Here is a 20,188-nt window from a genome sequence, read left to right as displayed (position 1 = left end):
CAGATGTTGGTCCCCAATCCCTACTCATTAAAAGAACCAGGGCTGGGTGGGAGTGTGAGCATTTGTCTAGCATGAGCAAGACCCTTGCTTGGATCCCCAGCACCACAAAAATAAATAGATAAAATAAATACATAAATTTTACAAAAGGACCAGAGGTTGATCCAACTGGAGCAGGGAAAACACAAGGTGAGCCTGGAGTATTTTGTAGTGCTGGAAAGTAAGGTCTCAAAAAAGGAAGACAACAGGGACCAACTCAAAAGAGCTCCCAAAGCTCAAAGCTGGAGCCATTTCATAATGACAATATAATTAATCATAACCCCTGAGATAGGATGAGCACTCATAAACACTTCTTGTTGGCAAGATCCCCCAGAGGATGCCACAAAAGTGGGCAACAGTTTGAGGGAAACAGGATATTTGCATAGCATACCAGTATCTCCTTCAAGGTATTCATTAACTAAAAAGAGGAAAATAATAACCCTACAGTAAAGAAACCCAGTCCCTTAATCCATGACCGAGGTCAACATCGCCAGTAACAAGAGCTACCAATTTCATAAATCCCTCCAGGAGATGCACTGGAAAGGGGACATTCCTTATTGGCACCCTTGCTTAAAATCTAGCAGAAATCATCAGACAAACCCAAATGGAGGAACAGTCTACAAAATCATGAACTGGTGTTCTTCAACAGGGACAAAATCATGAGTGACAACTGTCGCAGATTGGAAGAGACTAGGGAAATAATCAAAAGCCACATAGGATCCGAGATCAGATCCTGGATCAGAAAAGGAACATTAGCAGGAAAACTGGTGAACTGTACATAAAACTGTAGTTTAGTTAACAGTGTTGTATCAAAATGGATTCCTTGGTTTTGATCACATAAGATGTAAACATCAGCAAAGTATGTATGAAGGATATTTGAAAACCCTGTGCACAATTTTTATATTTTGCAGTCAGTCAAAATATTGTTTCAGAAGGAAAAGCTTTGTTATAAAAGCACCTACTGTATTAAAATAAGTCATCATGCATCCTAACTGACCTGTCACGCCTAGCTCCTAAGGTTTATCTGGAGGACCGGGAGCAATTCTAACAGACTGCTCCGCACTGCTGCCTGGTCCAGCTGCCCGGCTGCTTCCTCTCATTCATTTTTCACATCAGCCGGTAGGTTTGGCCAGAATTCCAAGGCCTTGCACTCTGCTGGCCTAGAACAAGGAAGAGGAAAAGGAAGCACAGAGCCACTGGGGTCGAACCTGCCTTCCTGTGCTGCTGCTCGGCCCAGCTGTTGCTAGCTCCGGCTCTAGAGATCTAAAATGCCAAGGAAGTCACTCTTGCATTGTCTCCATGAGATTCCAGAATGATGTGGTCCAAGTTGGAACTGTGGTTCTGCCCTCGAAATTCTTCAAACAATCACCATGTTTACAAATCTGAGCTTACATGTCCCATCAGTGGGGAAATAACTAAGCAGCTGCCAGACGGCGGGCAGCAAGACTCTTCATGTTCAAAACCTCTTCCCCAGAAAAGCAGGTTAGGTCCTGAAAGGCTCTTCCTGAGCGCACTGTTTGGCATTCCAGTTGCTCAGGAGGGGTTTAAGCTTGAAGCTCTCTGATCTATTTCCACCAAACATAGGAGTGTTCTAAAACCAGGCTCTGCTGCTGGGCCTCCCTGGTGCACACGCTCTCAGGCAGATTTCCACCAACAAATTTTTTTTTCCTACGTTGAATATTTCATCTGGAGAGATAACATCAGCGAGTATTGTGAGAATCTCCTTGGTGGCTTCCATAGCCTCCACCCCACCGCACTTTGAAGTCAGGCACATTCAAAAAGGGGCCTTATTCAGAAGAAATATCCATGGCTTGGGGCGAACGTTTTTTATCACTCCCAACCTCTACATCTTCAAGCAGACACCTGCCCCGCCTACTCCTGATAGTGCCAGTTTCCAAGCCAGGGCACTTCATGTCCTTTTAGTTTAGCCCATTATTTTCCCTATCTCTGGCTACTTATTGTGAACTCAGAGGCAAGGCAGCTTTTCGGAATTACACAGTTACCCTTTGCTCTTTAGAAACTTTTTAAAATGATGTGACTTAGTCCACACCCAAGGGTATTCATTACTGAATACTAAAAAATGGTTTTCCATTTTTTTAAAAATTATCTCTTATTCATAATTAAATACTTAGTAAGCCCTTCCATGGATATAAGGGGGTTAAGAATGTGTGTTAATCATCTCAGCGCTTAGTACTAGCAGGTTAATCTTGCCTTGGGCCAAGGAGTCTATGGTTAAGAGCCCCATTGCCTCTGAGGACAGGAGAGTTCAAAGCCAGTCTCAGCAACTTAGCAAGGCCCTAAGCAACTCAGCGAGACCCTGTCTCTAAATAAAATATAAAAAGGGCTGGGGATGTGGCTCAGTGGTTAAGTGGCCCTGGGTTTAATTCCCTGTACAAAAAAAAAAAAAAAAAAAGGCATTCGTAAAATACAAGGAGGAGAGCTGAAGATGTAAGTTAGTGGCACAGTGCCTGCCCAGCATGCCCAAAGTCCTGGGTTTGATCCCCAGCACTGCAAAAGAAAATAATAATAATAAGCAAGGAGGAAATTCCAGAGTTGATGTTTAGCAAGCTGTTTCTAGATCCAAAGCAAGAAGCTTCATGTCTCTGGAGAGTTTGACAGAAATCTATTTATCCTTATCATGTTAAAAAAAAAAAAAATTGTTCAAAATTTTTTAATGAGTTACGCTGGTTCAGCAGGTGAAATACATGCATTATAACTTCATTCTCAGAACAGCTATATGATATAGATACACTATTATTCCATATTATAAACTGAGGCACAGATGAGTAAAGTAACTTATCCTTGGTCACACAGCTAATTAGGGACCAAGCTGGAATTCAAACTCAAGTCTCTAAATGCAGAACTCTCAACCTCCAAGCTAACCTTTTCAACTGCCTGTGGCTCAGGTGGGCTCTGGTTGTGGAGAACTGAGCATGCTCTACACTCAAAGGCACCCCCCCCCCCCCCATGATACTCAACCAAAGGCTGACACTGTGAGCCCTGTGTCTGATTTAGAACACTCCCACTGTTGGCTCTCCTCCCTGTGACAGTCAAAAGCCACTCTGCCTCCTGCCTCTCCATCTGAAGAATCAACAGAACTAGGTTGGTGAGGTATTGCACGCCTGTAATCCTAGTTATTTGGGAGGTTGAGGCAGGAGGATCACACGTTGGAGGCCAGCCTTAGCGATTTATCAAGACCCTGTTTCAAAATAAGAAGAGAAAAGGACAGGGGATATAGCTTAGTGGTAAAGTGCCCCTGGGTTCCATCCCCAGTTCAAAAGAAGAAGAATCCACAGAACTAGCCTCTGATGGTGGCAGAGTCTAGTTGTAAGGCTCAAGGCTCACACGATGGTCCCTCAACCAGGGGCACGTCTGCGCTGCCCCCACCCCAGGAACATTTGACAATGTCTGAAGGCTTTTGTTTTGTTTTGTTTTGTTTTTCTCTGTGCTGGGGCCAGCACTCTGCAGTACTTACAGCCCTGAAGATAATTTCAATCATCACAAGTCAGGAGGGAGTTCGGGGTGGGGATTGGGAGCACAGATTACTGGGTGGCAGCCCCAGAGGCGCAGAGGCAGCTACCCCACCCGCCTCAGTCCAGCGCAGAACTTTGATAACAGTGAGCTGAAAACTTCTGAGCTAAGGAATCAGTATGGTTCGTTAGCCCTCATCCATGGCTGGCCTGGCCCAGAGGATCTCCTGCTTGCAGTTAGGAAACAGATCAGATGGACTATCTGGTCCGGGAGGGGAGATGTTGCAGCCTGCACTTGGGCTATTTCCATCCAACTAATTAGCACATTTACGGATTGTCTGGTCCCACAGCTCCTACCCCCCCCCCCCAAACAGAACGTTGGCAAGGCTTTCCAAATTCAAAACACTGTCCTGACAAGCTAAGCAAGTGATTCAGCAAGGTGAGTCTGCTCTGCCTGGGACATAAAAACCAAGGCAAGTGGCATATTTAAGGGACCATCAATAGGGAAGCATGCCGGGAGAGCAAAGTGTAGCACTGACAAGGACCAGGGACACAAGCAGATAAAGCCAGGGAAGGCCAGGGCATTGGACCGGAGGAGTGGGACTTCAGAGTTGATTCGGGAATCCTGGTGATTCCCCTCCCTGATTATTTTAGCAGGCAATGAGCTCACGCTGTGCAACCACCAAGGAGGTAAGGAGGGGGAGCTATAACCGGGAACTGCTGCGAAGGCAGCCCATTCTCAAAACCCAAATGAGACACGCTGCGATGGGGTTCCGCCACGGAGGCGCCAGCCAGGGAGTGAGAAGTACCTGCTTTGAGTTCAAGGTTTGAAACACCCTTGCCACGTGCAGGCAGGACACACTCTCTGAGCCCCCATATCCCTGCAGAGCAGGGGTCATCATCAGAGCCACTTTGCCGTTGTCCTGAGAAGCGGAGGTGTGAGTGCCTAGTCTAGCACTTGGACAGAGGGCTGTGCCCCAGATCCATCTGGAGTCTGAGCTGCTGGTCTGCCTTCTCCCCTCCTCCTTTCCTCACGCATGGTTCTCCCCAATGCTGGGCTCCAAGGAGGGACCTTCCTGGGGTAAAGCCCATAGTCCCAGCAGAGGCTTTTTATTAAGTGGAATTTGTATTGACAAATTAATAATAAGAGTTGTCCAGAGAAGTTTGCCACAGACAAGTGTTTCTGAATCTTCTAGACCCCAGAAAAATGCCCCTTTTTTTTTGGGGGGGGGGGATGGGGCTGGAAATAGAAACTAGGGCCTTGTGCATGCTAAGCAAGTGCTCTCCATAAGCTCCAGTCCCAGTCCTTGAAAATGACTCTGAAATATACTTATTATGAATCCAGGGTTCAGACACCTCTCACTGCCTGGGCCTCCTCAGAGCCCGGTGCCATCCCAGCTGCACGTTCCTGTGATCCTTGGCTATTATGAACTTTGCGATGGTAAAACACTTAATTGCTCAACACCATTGCCTCTTTTTACTTTGAATTCCCCTCAGCCGCATTTCCCTGTCCTTTTGGGTGACTTTGGAATGACCCTAGACATTTTAGGGATGTGCCTGAGGAATCCAGCTATAGTTCCCTTTAGTTTGGGTAGCTGAGGATGTGCTGAAAGAGTCACTGTCACATAGCAAAACTTCTGTGGGCTGCTCTGGAGTAGGTGACGGTCCCAGGCCTACTCCTACTGCCCACGATGCCAGCTCAGCAGGCACAGACTCGCGCAGGCTCAGCCCCAGGTCTCATGTCAAGATGTGAGTGTGTCCTACAGTTTCAGGCACCAGAGGTATTCTCGGTCAGGGGAAGAGAAACAAGATGTGAAGCAGACCCAGCCCCAAGCTTGTCCAGGACAAAATTTTTCAATCGTGAAACTTGTACAATTGTAGGCACTCTTCAAATGCATCACTGGTCAAGACGACCATTCTCTCCTTTCAGGAATTTAAGAGACCATCAGAGAATATAGGCTAGGGCTGGGGGTGGAGTTCAATGGAAAAGCATTTGCCTAGCATGTGCAGGGCCCTGGGTTCCATAACAGCCTCAACACACACACACACACACACACACACACACACACACACACACGATATAGATAGATAAGAGCATATATATGATATGTGATATATATGCATAAATATCAAATATACACACTCCAAATATACATTTTATATATAATATATATTACACCCCAAAATGCAGGATGTAAAGGACTTCAGAGATGTGTTAATCAATTAATACTATGTTTATCTGAAATTTGTGAGAATTTAATACCTAATTCTGTATGCATAATTTTATGTTTTCTTTCTTCTAAAAAGTTCCCCAAATTGTATCTGCTTCAGGCCCTACAGAACCTGAGTCTTCCCACTTGGGACTCATACTTCCTAAGGTTTTGCTTTGTTTGTTAGTTTGTTTTTGAGGCAGAGCTTCACTATGTTGCCCAGGCTGGCCTTGAACAACTCCTGAGTGCAAGCGATCTTCCTGCCTCAGCCTTCAGAGTAGCTGGAACTACAGGCACTGGCCACTGCTGAACTCAGTTTTATTTTAGGTTTTTGAAGAGTATAGAGCGAAGGAAAACTGAGGAGGAAGAAAATTAAAGTCCCCAATTATTTTCCTGAAATAATCATATTTCAGGGATACTGGGAACCTAGAAAAATAGGAAACTCTTCGTGTGCTTATTCTTTCTGAAAAGAGCTATTTAAATTACGAATATAAGTCTCCAGACTACACCAGTGGATTTTCTGGAAGGGCTGAATCTGTATTGCATAGTGTTGGGGGAAAGTACTTTTTGTATAATGTGAAATAAAACACACCTAGGTTTTAAAAAAAGGTTGCCAAGTTTCTGCTAAGCCCTTTTACTTGTATTTTATCCCCTTTCCTCCAAACTTGCATTCACGCCCACTATTGTCACTTCTACACCCAAACCAAACAAACTCACTTGATCGTCACAGTTTTTGAAAGCACAAGTAACACTACCCCCGTCGGAGATCGTGAAAGAACCTCTTTCTGAATCCAAAGGGCCGAACAAGGAAACATTCAGGTAGGCAGGGTCCTTGGCAGCTTCTGGTCTTACCGCAGAAAGACTTAAAGGAGCCACATGCACTAGGCAGGCTCCGGAAGTGTCCAGCCAGCTCACGGTGCCTCCTTCCACCCCTGTCTGCTGCCCCAACTCCATGGACTCAGGAGCCTAACTTCTTAAGGAAGAGCACACTTGTTTTCCACTTAATTCGGATCTGAATTCTGTCCTCCATTTCCCAAGCACCGGCCCCGCGCCCAGTCCCTGCCCCTCCCTCCGCTTCCCAGGCGGGGCTCAGGATGCCGCAGCCTGCAGCTCCTCCAGGTTTGGAACAGGCGGCGACAGCACAGCGAGTTTGGAAAGTTTGGGGGAAAGTACGAAAGCAGAGAGGGTTTGTTGGCTCTTTCTTTCCTTGGAAAGCACTGGGCAAGAGTAAGACACCCCACCCACCCCGGATACCGTCTATTGCAGCCCCGATTGTTTTATAAAAACCGAGTTCTCGCCTTTAAAACCAGCGTTCTGTCCCTGGGAACACGCATTAGTTAATGATCGCCAGCCTCTCTCTCTCTCTGTCTGGACGCCATGTGACCGGGACAACGTGACTTGGAGCTGAGTGTGGTTGTTACTTGTATTTGAATAAGAAGATCAAGCTTATTATTGCAGTAAAAGCCTGTGGAAGTCGTGGGTGCAACGTGAGTTCCCGGCGGTTACACAAGCCTGTGGGTCGCTCCCTGCTCCGCGAGGCTCCCAGCGGCCCGGGAGTTGTTTTCTAAGAAATGTAAAACAAAAATAGTTCTATGTCTTCCAAAGTGAGAGTCCGTTTTCCCCTTGGAAAAGGTACGAGAATCCTGGAAAAAGACGAAGCCCAATTTCTCCAAGCCCTGTTAGTCCTTTGGGGACGAAACAGAACTATTGGCCAGCACAGGAAAAGAAGAAAACTCTTCCATCTCCTTTCCAGTGAAGATTCAGGATGGATTTTGCCTTTGACCACTTCTCCCTCCCTGGAAAGTCTTCAAAATATACTTTATCCTACTTATAAAAAATGTACACTAAAAATTACATTTTAAAGCATAAAATATAAATGGCCTATTCACTTTGTTATTTTTTCTCCTTAGTGTTCTAGAACGTTCATAGTTTCACTTTTTTGTTCTCAGTATGCCCTGTAAAGGGATGAGTGGAAGGATCAGTCTCTAAAGTGGGAGTGCCCTTGCAGCTCACAGTGTGTGCATGCATATGTATGCAAATATATGCAGATTTGCTTCAAGAGGGTTTCTCCTCAAGGTGGTAAGGTCTTTACTATGCATATTTTAATATTCTCCGCCCCCTGCTGCTGAAGCCCTGCAAAGTTTCGCTTTCTTCTGCCTCTAAGGGTAGTCTTGGGTGATGACTCAGTTACTAGAAAAAGGCAAGGGAGGGACAATAACATTGGTTATCTCTAGCCCAAGGCTGAGGCAGGTCGGAAGTCTAACCCCTATGGAACTGCGAAGGGCTGTCTCCACAGCAGTCTCTTTCCCTTTGGGGCCAGCCGTGTGGATCCTCTAAAGAGGAGCCCAGGCCAAGTTCACAGCAGAGCATTTTTTTCATTCGTTCCACAAACTCTGAGTGAGTGTCCAACTGCTGGGTATAGTGACAGATGCCCAGGGTGCAAGGGTGAAGGAGCCTCGCTCCAGTGATGAAAAGTATCTCCCAGAGGCCCAACCCAGGGCGTGGGCTGACTGGGAGCCTGGAGAAGCAGTGTAGCCTGAGAAATCCTTCCGTTTTACTGCGTTGCTGCAACAACCAAGGGCCCTCCTGTACTGGCCTGAAAACGAATCAGCTTACCACCTGATACATTGAGCGAAATGAGTTTAATCTTTGGGGCAGATACAGGTGTGACTTTTTTTAAGAGACCTTCTAAGTCAGCACTGAGGGGTTCCTGTGGCCCCTCTCTCCCCATTTCTGGCAGACAAGAACCTTCGTATAGAGGTCACGTTGCCAGTCAGAAATCAGTAGAGCTACTCTGGAGTGACTGCTCTGGAACTGCGCTCACAGCATCACACAGAATTCCAGCAGAGCATCAGCACCTTCCCATCTCTGCTCCTCCACAACCAACCTTTGGGGACACCCAAAAGGCCTGCCTGTCCAAGAAGCAGGGTTCAGCCATGGACAGCCTTCCGGAAGGAGAAGATGCCCACGCTGCTTGAATTCTCCACTGAGCTAACAGTGTGGGGCCTTCCTCTGCTTCAATAGGGCCTAATGTGGATCCACTTAAGAATAACAGAGGCCAGGCATGGTGGAAGATGCCTGTAATCCAAGTGGCTTGAGAGGCTGAGGCAGGAGGATTGTGAGTTCAAAGTCAGCCTCAGCAATTTAATGAGGCCCTAAACAACTCAGCAAGACCCTGTCTCAAAATGAAACAAAAAGGGCTGAGGATGTGGCCCAGTGATTGAGTGCCCTGGGTTTAATCCCAGTACAAAAAGAAAAAAACAAAACAAAACAAAAAAAAGGAGTAAGGGAATGAGAACATGTTTTGAAGTTGGCAGAGCTTCTGACACCCTGGGGAAGAGCTGGCCAGGGGTCGAGGAGGGGACGATAGAAGGAAAGGAGGCAGCTGCTACATGCTTAGTGAAATCTTGGTTGGATGTTGACAGATGTTCAGTAGATACTAGACCAGTAGACCAGACCACAGGAAAAGGAAGATGGCAAGCTTAAGCAAAAGTCAGAAATGCAGGTGCAATGTGTCTGCTGACTGAGGATGGTGTGTGTGTTTTTTCTGCTTTGTTTTGTTTTTGGTACCAGGGACTGAATCCAGGGGTGCATAATCACTGAGCCACATCTCCAGCCCTTTTTTTTTTTAAATTTATTTTATTTATTTATTTATTTATTTTTTATTGTAAACAAATGGGATACATGTTGTTTCTGTTTGTACATGGAGTAACAGCATACCATTTGCATATTCATACATTTACATAGAGTAATGATGTTTGATTCATTCCGTTATTTTTTTTCCTTCCCCCCCACCCCTCCCACCTCTCTTTTCTCTCTATACAGTCCCTCCTTCCTCCATTCTTACCACCCTCCCACCCCCCATTACGTGTCATCATCCGCTTATCAGTGAGATCATTCATCTTTTGGATTTTTTAGATTGGCTTATCTCACTTAGCATGATATTCTCCAATTTCATCCATTTGCCTGCAAATGCCATAATTTTCTTATTCTTTATGTCCAGCCCTTTTTAATGTTTTGAGATAGGGTCTCACTGAGTTGCTTTAGACCTCACCTCGCTAAGTTGCTGAGACTGGCTTTGAACTCCCAATCCTCCTACCTCAGCCTCCTGAGCCATGTGGCCCACCATGCCTGACTTTGAGGATTGTTCTTTATCTAAGCAGCCACTCCAAAAAGGTCTTTGATATCCACATCTGATAAACAATACAGCTCTCAGATGTTAACCACCTGAATATGGTCCCATAGCTATCCCCAAACCAGACCAGTGTATCAGAAAGAAGGGATGGTTATGCTGAAGGGAGAGACAACACGGGCTCGGGCCCCAGACATTCAGAATAAGGGTATATTTTGAGTTAATTTCTTCTTTCAGGCCATCTCCAAAACACTTGGCATAGTCTTTTGTTTCCTGAGAGAGACAGTAACTGCTGTCTTTGCTCTGCAGATGCAGAACCTGAGGTAGGAGCTCACCAAAGTGCCCAGCATCAGTAAGTCCTTGGGAAATCTAAGAATAAAACTGACATTTTCTCCAAACTCATACCTCGCAAAGACCTGCATCAGAAGTGTCGGAATGGTGCAGGAGCTATGGTGGGCGGTATAGAGGCACCCCAGAAATTTGACACAGAATTACCATGCGACCTATCAATCCCACTTCTGAGAGTGTATCCGTCAGCTTCACATCACCATAATGAAACACCTGGCACAGGCTACTTAGGGAGTCCATGTTTGCTTGTGGTTCAGGAAGTTCAAGTCAAAGACGAGGCAGACTCTTTGGTCTGGGCCTCTGGTGGGGGCAGCACGTCATGGCAGGAATGTGTGTTGGAGCGAGTGCCCACATCATGAACCAGGAAGCAGAGAGAGACAAGTGGGGTCCCAGAGTCCCCTTGAAGGGCATTCCCACAGTGACCTAAGGACCTGGTACTAGGAGCCACCTCTCAAAGGTTCACACGCCTCCCAACATCACTATGGGAACCAAACCTTTTCATAGGGACCTTTGGGGGACACTTCCTATATTGATCACAGATGTTTGTACACCTCTGTTCACAGCAGAATTATTCACAACAGCCAAAAGCCGAAGGCATTCAAGAGCTCCTCAGCAAATAAACCAATTAACAGCGTGTGGTTTGCACGTGCAATGAAACATTATCCAGCCTTTCTAAGGAAGGAAATACTGACACATGTATAACATGGATACATCTTGAGGAGGTGATGTCTAATGAAACCAGCCACTTACATGAGGCACCTAGAGTAGTCAGACTCAAACAGATGGAAAATAAAATGGTGGTTACTAGGGACTAAGGGAGGAAAAGTGCAGAAGGGAATTAGTGTTTAAATACCTAGGGGGCAGGCACGGTGGTCCTTGTCTGTAATCCCTGCCATTCGGGAGGCTAAGGCAGCAAGGATCTCAAGTTTGAGATCAGCCTGGGCAATTTAATGAGACCCTGTCCTCACAGTGAAAAATGAAAAGGGTTGAGGAGAAACTCAGTGGTCCAGTGCACCTGGGTTTGGGCCCCAGTACCACTCACCCCCATAGAGATAAGAAGTATCAATTTGGGAAGTTGAAAAAGTTCTGGAGATGGAGGTATTGGTTGCACAATAATGGAAATGCCACTGAACAGTCCATTTAACGATGATAAAATGGTAACCTTTATGTTGTACGTATTTATCACAATAAAAAAATAAATATAAGGCGTGTCAAAGTATCATCCAGACATTTTTGGAGTTTCAGGTAGTCTCAAAATTATGACCCATGTAACAGCGGGATTCCTTGTGATGCCCTAGAATGTGAGGGCTGCTATGCTGGTGCCGGACACTGGGACCTTTGGACCTGAGGACAAGAAGCAAAACCTAGTGGGTGGGGACATGCAGACAGGCTTTTATTGGGCTGCCATTTAGGAAAGGAGATGTGAGTCCTGCAGAAGTCGTCAGGCTGGCTCCCTGAGTGAGAGGAGGGAGCTCCTCGTTGGTTACTTGAAGGGGTGGAATGTTCCTTGGCTTTAGTGTTCTCCTGCTCAGAGCCAAGCATTTTGCCCTGTGCCAAAGTCACTGTAGCTCTTCCAGAGAACACATGCAGGGCCCCCTGACCACAATGATGCACAGCTGACTCTGGCTGAGGGGGCACATACCATGTCTCCTGGGGTCTACTGACAGGCCCTAAGCCAAGGCGCAGAAGTGCATTTTCCCTTTGTCCCTAACGTGGCCCTGTCTCAGTGCCACCTCTCTTTTCCTTTAGCTTTGCTACTGTGGTGCCCACTGCCTGGAGAGATGAGGACTCCCCCTCATCAGTGCACCCTCCCCCTCCCCCAACTCTCTGGCCATTGATTGATTTGCTAGCTATGGCTTTTGGTGGCAATTTAAAGTATTTACACTTGATAAGGACCCAAAAGAGAATGAGTACTCTCTCCCCAAAGCTGAGGGATAAAAACTTCACAGCTAGAGCCTGGCAGAGCTCTTCCGAGGGGAACAGGTCAAAACAGCCAAGAGAAAGGTCACCGTTTGCACACTCTAGCCCTGAGATTTCCATTCACACCTGCAGGGACCTACCTCCACAGGTCAAAATGAATCTGTCCTCGAACACCCTCATTAGTGTTAATGTGTTAGAAGAAGTTAATAGATCAGAGGACTTACCAGTGCCTTAGGGGACAGACATGGAGTTGATGGCAGACTGTGGGTGCAGGAGCAGAGGACACCGTGTGGAGCTGACCATCATTTCTGCTCTGCTCATCCGCTGATCACTGGCAGAGCTGCCTCCAAAGCCAAACCTCCCCCCACCATGGCTGCGTTCTATGTGGCCACAGGCATAAAGCCTTCCTACACCTCTACAAAAGACAGGCAGACGGTACAGTTGGGGCCCAGAGGAGCTGTGGGAGAACCTGCAAATGAAACACCCCACACAGCTGGCCTAGCCCTACTCATGATGTAACATCACACAAGAGACTACAGCCTTCTTGGGGTGCTTTCTTTGCTCAATCGCAGCCAAGTTAAACCAACGTTGTTTGCACCTACTCAGAACTCTTGATACAACCAGAACTGACAAAGAGAGGCTCACAGTATTGAAAAATGGCGTTTGGAGAATCTGGAACGAATTTAGCTTAGTGGTCATGACCACCAGACAGGGCAGCTGGCTTCAGACGTGAATTTGGGGCATTTCTAGCTCAGTTCGTCCAAGGTCTTCAATATTCACCAAGTAATCTTCCAACTTGAGTTGTTTCCCACGTAGGCTCCTCTGCCAAAAGACATATTCATTCAGCAAATATATTGATCCACTATCATCAGCCAGAATGAATGAACATAGTTTAGTGAGAAAGGCAGCAAGGCCAGAGGCCTGGGGGATGGGAGACCCTGTGACCAAGGGAAGCCAGGGGTGTCACCAGGCATGGAGGGGGCATCTCAGTCAGAGGGTCCTGCCGGGGATGATGACTGGAAACAATGCAGGAGACAGAGTAAAATAAATCATCCCAGGGTGATAGGGAGTCCCCCCCAGTGCTTGGGATGGAACCCAGAAACTTCTACCACCCCATTCCTTTCCAGGATGAGAGAACCACATGGGTGAAAGGTTCAGAGGCCAAAAGCAGCACCACAGGTCTTTTCCCTTGAACAATGACACTGAATTCCTGTGTCTCTTGAGGGTTCAGGCTGTATAAGCCAGTTATCATCCTGGGACCTCTAAATCTCAAAGCTGTGGCCTAGAGGAAGTAAGAAATGGATCTTTGGGATTCCAAAATGTGGCTGTGCCTTGCCTTTTATCTCAGGGGTACAGGCCATCTGCTGTATCTGCAGGGTAGGGAATGGCAGGTGTATCTGCAGGGTAGGGAATGGCAGGTGCTAGGACTGGAAAGGAGGGTGGAGACCAATTCCAAAGGGCCTCCCAGGCCATGCCAACAAGCTCCACATTTCATAGGCACAGATGATCTGTGCATTTGCACACCATCCTGTTTGCAGTTGGATACACAAAGGCCATATTTCAGTCTGAATAGACACCATTGAAAGTGGTGATTGGCTGACCATTCTTATCCCTCCTCTCCACTGAAAGATGTGAGTAGGCAGGCCACAAGCAGCCACACTAGTACTAAAATCCTGTGGAAATGATAGAATGTCTGCACGTTACCTCATCAGCTCTCATCTAAATCCATGGGGCACTACATTTGCTCCAGGAGAGTCTGTGTTCCAGATGCACCGCAAACAGCCATTTGCAAATCCAGTCTCCATGCAAAGCCACATTCCAGAAGTCCAGGTACCAACATGCCTCCCGAGCAAAAGAAGTAACTAGTTTGAAAATAGCTTGAAACACCTAAAAGACAAACTATATAATTATCACATGTGAATATGAAAATTTTTGTAAGTCCTGTTGGTTAGAATAAGGGCAAAAGCAGAGGCTTTGAAGACAGGTAGCCTGTTTCAAACTCCAGCAGTCTTTTCTGCTCCATGACCTTAGTTAGGTAAAGGACCAGATCTCTCTGAGCATCAGTTTCCTCAGCTAAAAAACAGAGGTAACAGTAGCACTGACCGCCCGAAACTATGGCAAGGCTGACATGAGTTATTCCATGGAAAACCTTGGGACTCAGATTAACACACTTTCTAAAAAGCCAATCCTCATGAACTCATTATTGTTATTATTGTAATATTCCCCGGGGGGAGCCAGTGTCTGGGGTCTGCTAGGGCTCCTCAGTCTGCTTTGCAAGGCAGATTCTTCTCCTTGGCTAAAATTTCTGCCTCTCACCTCAGTAGCACCTCCAAAACATGTGTTTTGAAGGACCTGGGTGAGAGGGTGTGGATGAGTCAGCTCGCGAAAAATCAAACTAAAATCAGTAGCATCTTTTCCACAGACGAAAGGCAGCACTTGTACCAGGAAATGATATAGATTTTCAAGGAAGACTCGTGCCAGGAGAGTCTCCATTCCAAACCTATTTAAAGAAAGATGCGTCTAACAGAAAAATGACAGGTATCAAAATCCCGCAGTCACACTTTGCCAAAACTCCAGGTACTAAATATGAAATCGATACTATCTTTCTAAAGACAGAAACCCTTGGAAAAATGAACAAACCAACCAAAAAAAAATTTTTAAACCTGTTCCTCTTAAGCTTGCTGCCATTGCTGCCTAAGCTTGTTTAACATTTAAAAAAAAAAAAAAATTTTTTTTTAAAGCCAAATCAGGTTTCACAAACTGGTCTGTGTGGCTTCTAAAATGATAACCATTCGGTGTCTCCAAGTGCAGTCTGGCTTCTGATTTTAAATTTTGCCACTCTAAATGGTTATAATCTTTAAAATGGAAGGGAGGCACAGAGCCTCGTCCTCAACTTGTTCCACACTGATTTGCTTGAAGTCAGACTCTGTTTAATGCCTTCAGAATTTGCTCTTGCCTTGAAGCAACAGACAAGTATGTGCTGCTCCGTTCTAAATAAGGGAACAGAAAGTACAAATAGAAGATTGGAGATTTGCTTTGAAGCTCAGCGTTGCCAATGCCAAGCCTCTCCCAGACACTGGAGCTGCAGGGACTGGGACAGGCACCCTGAGAGCTCCCTGCTCTTAACGGCTAACGTATTAATTCAAAGCGATGTCGGCTCAGACTGAAGGTCAGGAATCATCTGGGTTTGACCTTAGAACTAATAGGAAGCCCATGGGAATTCTGAAAGGGGCCAAATAAGCACTGGAATAGTACTACTAATTAATAATGAGGACAATGTCCCTGGTTTCTTTCATGCTTTTCATCCCTGAAGGTTTCAAATCACTTTGCAGACCCATTGTTTAACCCACGGTTGACCTGTAACCAACCCAGTGGTAGACCCTGTTGTCAAGAGCTCAGCTCCGCTTGGCTTGTTTAAGCATGAAGAAAGATACTCACTGAAAATTAAAGCGTAAATTTCAGGTAGGCAGGTTATAATTACCCACTTGAAATCAAGCCGAGAAATGAAATTGAATACCCCCCCCTTTTTTTTTTTTTTTTTTTTTGTGAAAAAAGCCCAGGCAACTTTCTCGACCATAAACAGACCTTGGATTTTCATCTCTAACTCGGGGTTTCTCGGCCTCGGCACTGTTAACACTTGGTGCCAGACGACTCTGTCGTGTTGGTAGGGGGGGCTGTCTTGTGCACTACAGCATCTTGGGTTTCTACTGGACACCAACAACACACACACCTGCCACCCCGTGTGACAACTGAAAATCTCTTCAGTCACTTCCCCAAAGTGGCTGTGTCAGGTTCAGGGACAGCACTAAGCGCTTCCACATCCCTGGAGTGCACCTCTCAGACTTCCTGGGGTCAGAACCCACAGCCTCTACCACACAGCAGAACCGTGCCTAATCTCCTCACCCTGAGGCACTGTGATAACTCCACGTGTGACCACAACCCAGCAGCCTCTCCCCCCATCCCCATCCAACCCACAGAACCTGCGGGAACCTCAGCTCCAGGAGCCCCTCCCTGCTTGACCCAGGCTGGGGACTGCAGGTGCCCTCCACACCTGAGGGAGGTAGGTGTCCCCACAACCCACCATCTGAATCATCTGACATCATGAATGCCTTGCCATCCATGTGTACAAAAATCTATTTCTTTTTTTTTAAAACGTTTTATTTGGAATGAATTTTAGACTTACAGAAGAATGACAATAGTACATAGAATGTCCACATGTCCCTCACCCACATTCCCCAACATTAACATCTTACACTGCGTTTGTCTCTCCTGTCTCCTGGGCCTTTGCAGTCAGTGACACTTTCCTCAGTCCCACCCCCTCCCCCTTGACTTTCAGGACCTTGGCTCTTTTGAAGGGTATTGCTCAGTTACTTGGTCAAATGTTCCTCCATTTCGATGTGTCTGACTGACATTGTTTCGTGATTGTGTCAGAGTGACATGAGATGACACAGTGTGCCCCCGCTTAAAATATATATCTTAAACAGAAGTTTCAGGAAACTGTACCTTTGCTATGTGAGATATGCTCTGACATTTTCTATTATCCTCTTAAAAGCTGGTTTCGAAACCATATTGGTTCACAGCTGGTTTGGAAAACCCTACCCAAGGCCGGTTCCCTCCCCCTGGTTCTTTCTGAACCATCTCTCTTCCTGCCCGGCCAGAGACTCTGAACTGAGTATTCTTTCTTTGTCTCCCGGCTCTTCCCTGTATGTTTCTGGACGTTTCTGTCTCCCCTCTCGGCTCTGCCCTTCTCTCACTAACCTCCTCAGTGAACTGAGCGTTCCTCGCATTTCAACTTTCCTCTCTCCCTGGCGACCCTCCTTCCCATCTCACCTGTGCTTCCAGCTCTGACTTCCAGCCACCTGGAGGAATCTCTCTATGGAAGTCCTGTCGTCCCAAGTGTCATGAATGCGGAACTGAAAATAAAGCCAATTAAGATCTTTAAGTTGTAATTTTATCCTCTGGCACTTGGCATGATCTCATGGTATTTTTTAGCATTCCCTCCCAAATGGGTTCCCCTTCCCCATACCCCACACCAGTTAGCAATCCACCCTATTTTCCTTTATGAATCTGGGAAGCCCCCCTTCCACCCAGTCATTCTACTCCATCCTCAAATTCAGAGGCTATCAAACTACAGAGAATATCAGAATCACCTGGGGGTTCCTTAAAGACAGACGGGAGCTAGGTGTGATGACTATAATCCCAGCCACTCTGGAGGCTGAGGGAGGAGGATTGCGATTTTGAGGCCAGCCTCAGCAACTTAGTGAGGCCCGCCTCAGCAACTTAGTGAGGCCCTAAGCAATTTAGCAAGAGCCGGTCTCAAAATAACAATTAAAAGGACTGGGGATGGGGCTGGGATTGTGGCTCGGTGGTAAAGCGCTTGCCTAGCATGTGTGAAGTACTAGGTTTGATTCTCAGCACTGCATATAAATAAATGTTCATCAATAACTAATAAAAATATTTTCAAAAAGGGCTGGGGATGTAGCTTGGTGGTAAAGTGTCCCTGGGTTCAATCTCCAGTACCAAAAAGCAAAATAAAAGATTGATGGGAAAGTTCACCCTCAGACACTGTGATTCTGGGTGGGGCCTGGAACCCTGCATTTTTAAAAGTTCCCAGGTGAGGCCCAGGATGCTTGGAGAACCCTAACTATCCCACACAGAAATTCCAGACCACTCACTTCCCAGCCTGCAGAGAACCAGTTGCAGGCTCCCTGCAGCCAGGGTTGCCCTATTCTGTCTAGCCAGCAGCATCTCACTTTAAACCTCAGCTGTCATTATTCTCTCCAGTGGAATGCCCTGCCCATCCAAGAGCTCAAATCGGCCTCATCCTGAAAGGAACCAGCTTCAAACAAGCAACTCCAAGAAGACTTGATGTCTCCAGCCTTCAAAGGGTTCCTTCTAGTACCTGGTGGCAACCAATGCCCGGTGATTAGAATTCTGAGATTAACTTTGCGTGTCCAACCACCTGAGTTCCCACAGTCCCGACTGTGAATTGTCCTTGGTGCGTTCTGGCTGCACTGTGCTTGATTCCTCACTGTGACTTCTGATAGAGTTGCTCTTTCACGTCCACACCCTCTTCATGCACCAACAAGCGCACACACGCTCAGACACACGGGTCAGGGGTGCTGCCTGAACCAGGAAGGGTAAATGTCTGCCCGAAGACAATCTGGCTGGCCTAAGGGAGCTTAAAAGAAATCAAGAGGCTTTGCTCTCTTCCCGGGACCCCGGATTGCAGGCTTGTCTTCTCCTGGCTCAGCATGGAACAGTCGCACAGGGGACTAAGCTGGTTGAGGGTGTCACCAAAGGCTAAGGCAGGGGGACATCTGGGGTCCCCATACGTGAACCTGCATCTGTTGAGAAATCTTCAGAAGAACATTCAACGGAAAGATCGCGTTTCGTCCTTGCAGGCTGAGTGGAAACTGGCTTGCAAAGGAGAGCCACGTGCGGGGCTTCTGGCCTCCCCGGGCGTGTAGCTGCCTGCCTGCGCGTAGGAGGGCTCTGGGCGAGCGCACTGCCGCGTGCCACCGGCAGGTGTCTCTTTCCTGGCCTCGGAACCTATTGTGAGTTCACCAAATGGAGGCGCGAGGAGGAGGAGGAGTGGGGGGAGGAGGAGAAGTGGGGGGAGGAGGAGGAGGAGGAAGAGGCCAGGGGAGGGAGGGAGGGACGGTCTCTACCCGCCCGCCACAGGCGCACTCACTCGGGGGCACTGCGACCCTGCCACGCGGCCGCGCCGCCTCACCTTTGAAACCCGGGGTGGCTGCAGCTATCCGACCGGCGCGCGGCCGAGAGACACCTAGTCACGTGGGGGAGAAAACACAGTCGTGGCCTCTGAACCTGCTGGAGGCTTTTTCTGGGATTTTATGGCAAGCGCTGGATCATGGGCCATGCAGGACCCTGGAAAGTTCCGTCCTGCTTCCCATCTTCATCCTTCACACCTTCCCAGGAAGTGGTGGAAAAGGGGCCTGCAGCCCTACCATCTTTTCCCTTTAAGGAAATTCAGTGTCCTAACTTGTCCTGTTTTGAAAGAGGCCCCTTTATTAGGTAATGACAGAAGCCTGCAAGGCAGAAGTCAGGCTAGTAGGAGTCACTTTATTTAATAAACGTTTATTGATCATCTCCGGGGGGTGCCAGGTCTTGTAGGGGAGATTCAGTGGGCAATAAGAACTGCCCTTGCTACCCAGACCAGACTGAGGAAAAAAAAAAAAAAAAAGGAAGAGATAAGATGACTTTCTAGCGCCCAATACTTGAAAATCCAAGATTTGTACCTGTAATCCCAGCAACTGGGGAGGCCGAGGCAAGAAGCGAGCAAGTTCCAGGCCAGCTCAATTTAGCATTTATAAACTTAGCAATAAGCATGGCCCTAAGCAACTTAGGGAGACCCTCTCTCAAAAAATTTTTAAAAAAAGGGCTGGGAATGTAACTCAGTAGCAAAGAGTCCCTGGTGTCAATCCCCAGTACTTCCGCCCAGCCCCCCAAAAAGCATGCAATCTTTGCCTCTGGTGACAAGAAGGTTAATGCAAGCTTGCTTTTCTTTTCAATGTTTTCACTTCATTTAATGGTAAAGGTCAAACAATCATTCAGGGCTGACCTTGGGACTGGGACTGTACTTGGTACCGGGGATACTGTGGTTGACAAAATGCTTCCCTGTTCATCCAGCTCAGTGGGCACAGTAAATGGGTAAACATGTAAACAATCAATTGCAAAGCGGCCTGACCCTGGAGTGACAGGTGTCTTGATCCTACTGACTGTAGAGTACAAGAGGAACCAGGACAGGAGCTGAGCAGCAGCACTAGAGTCTGGAGTCAGATGGAAAGTCCAGCCTAAATGGAGAGCCACCTAGGAAAGCCACCACCTGGTGCTGATACCCAGGGAAGAAGAGCAGTTGTTCTCTACCCTGGGACAAAGTAACAGAGGGATCTGAATTCCTAATCTCTGATCAGCTCTGCCTTTGCTAAAATAGGCCCCTATGAAGGCATTTCCTAGGAAGTTCCCAGAAACTCATATTAAACATCCATATACTTTCATTTTTTTCTTTTTTATTTGTTCTTCTTAGTATACATTACAGTGGAGTGTAT

At 47.0% G+C, this 20,188-nt stretch overlaps 1 protein-coding gene across 1 annotated transcript in view; it reads right to left on the bottom strand.

Moving 5' to 3' along the window:
• LOC306660401 (uncharacterized protein) overlaps nt 1-18,672 on the bottom strand; it is a 45,629-nt gene extending 26,957 nt beyond the window's left edge. Inside the window, exons 1-4 of the mRNA XM_079138591.1 lie at nt 18,458-18,672; nt 16,947-17,029; nt 14,433-14,616; nt 13,821-14,003 (exon numbers count right to left, since the gene is read on the bottom strand). Of these exons, the coding sequence (XP_078994717.1) occupies nt 13,836-14,003; nt 14,433-14,616; nt 16,947-17,029; nt 18,458-18,463 (441 nt within the window). The 5' untranslated portion in view covers nt 18,464-18,672 and the 3' untranslated portion in view covers nt 13,821-13,835. The remainder of the gene's footprint in view (nt 1-13,820; nt 14,004-14,432; nt 14,617-16,946; nt 17,030-18,457) is intronic.
• Nucleotides 18,673-20,188: the final 1,516 nt, after the last annotated feature.

Source organism: Sciurus vulgaris (genome assembly GCF_902686455.1).
Source record: "Sciurus vulgaris genome assembly, chromosome: 4".
Taxonomy (NCBI): Eukaryota; Metazoa; Chordata; class Mammalia; order Rodentia; family Sciuridae; genus Sciurus; species Sciurus vulgaris.
This window is presented reverse-complemented; position numbering and strand designations above follow the sequence as displayed.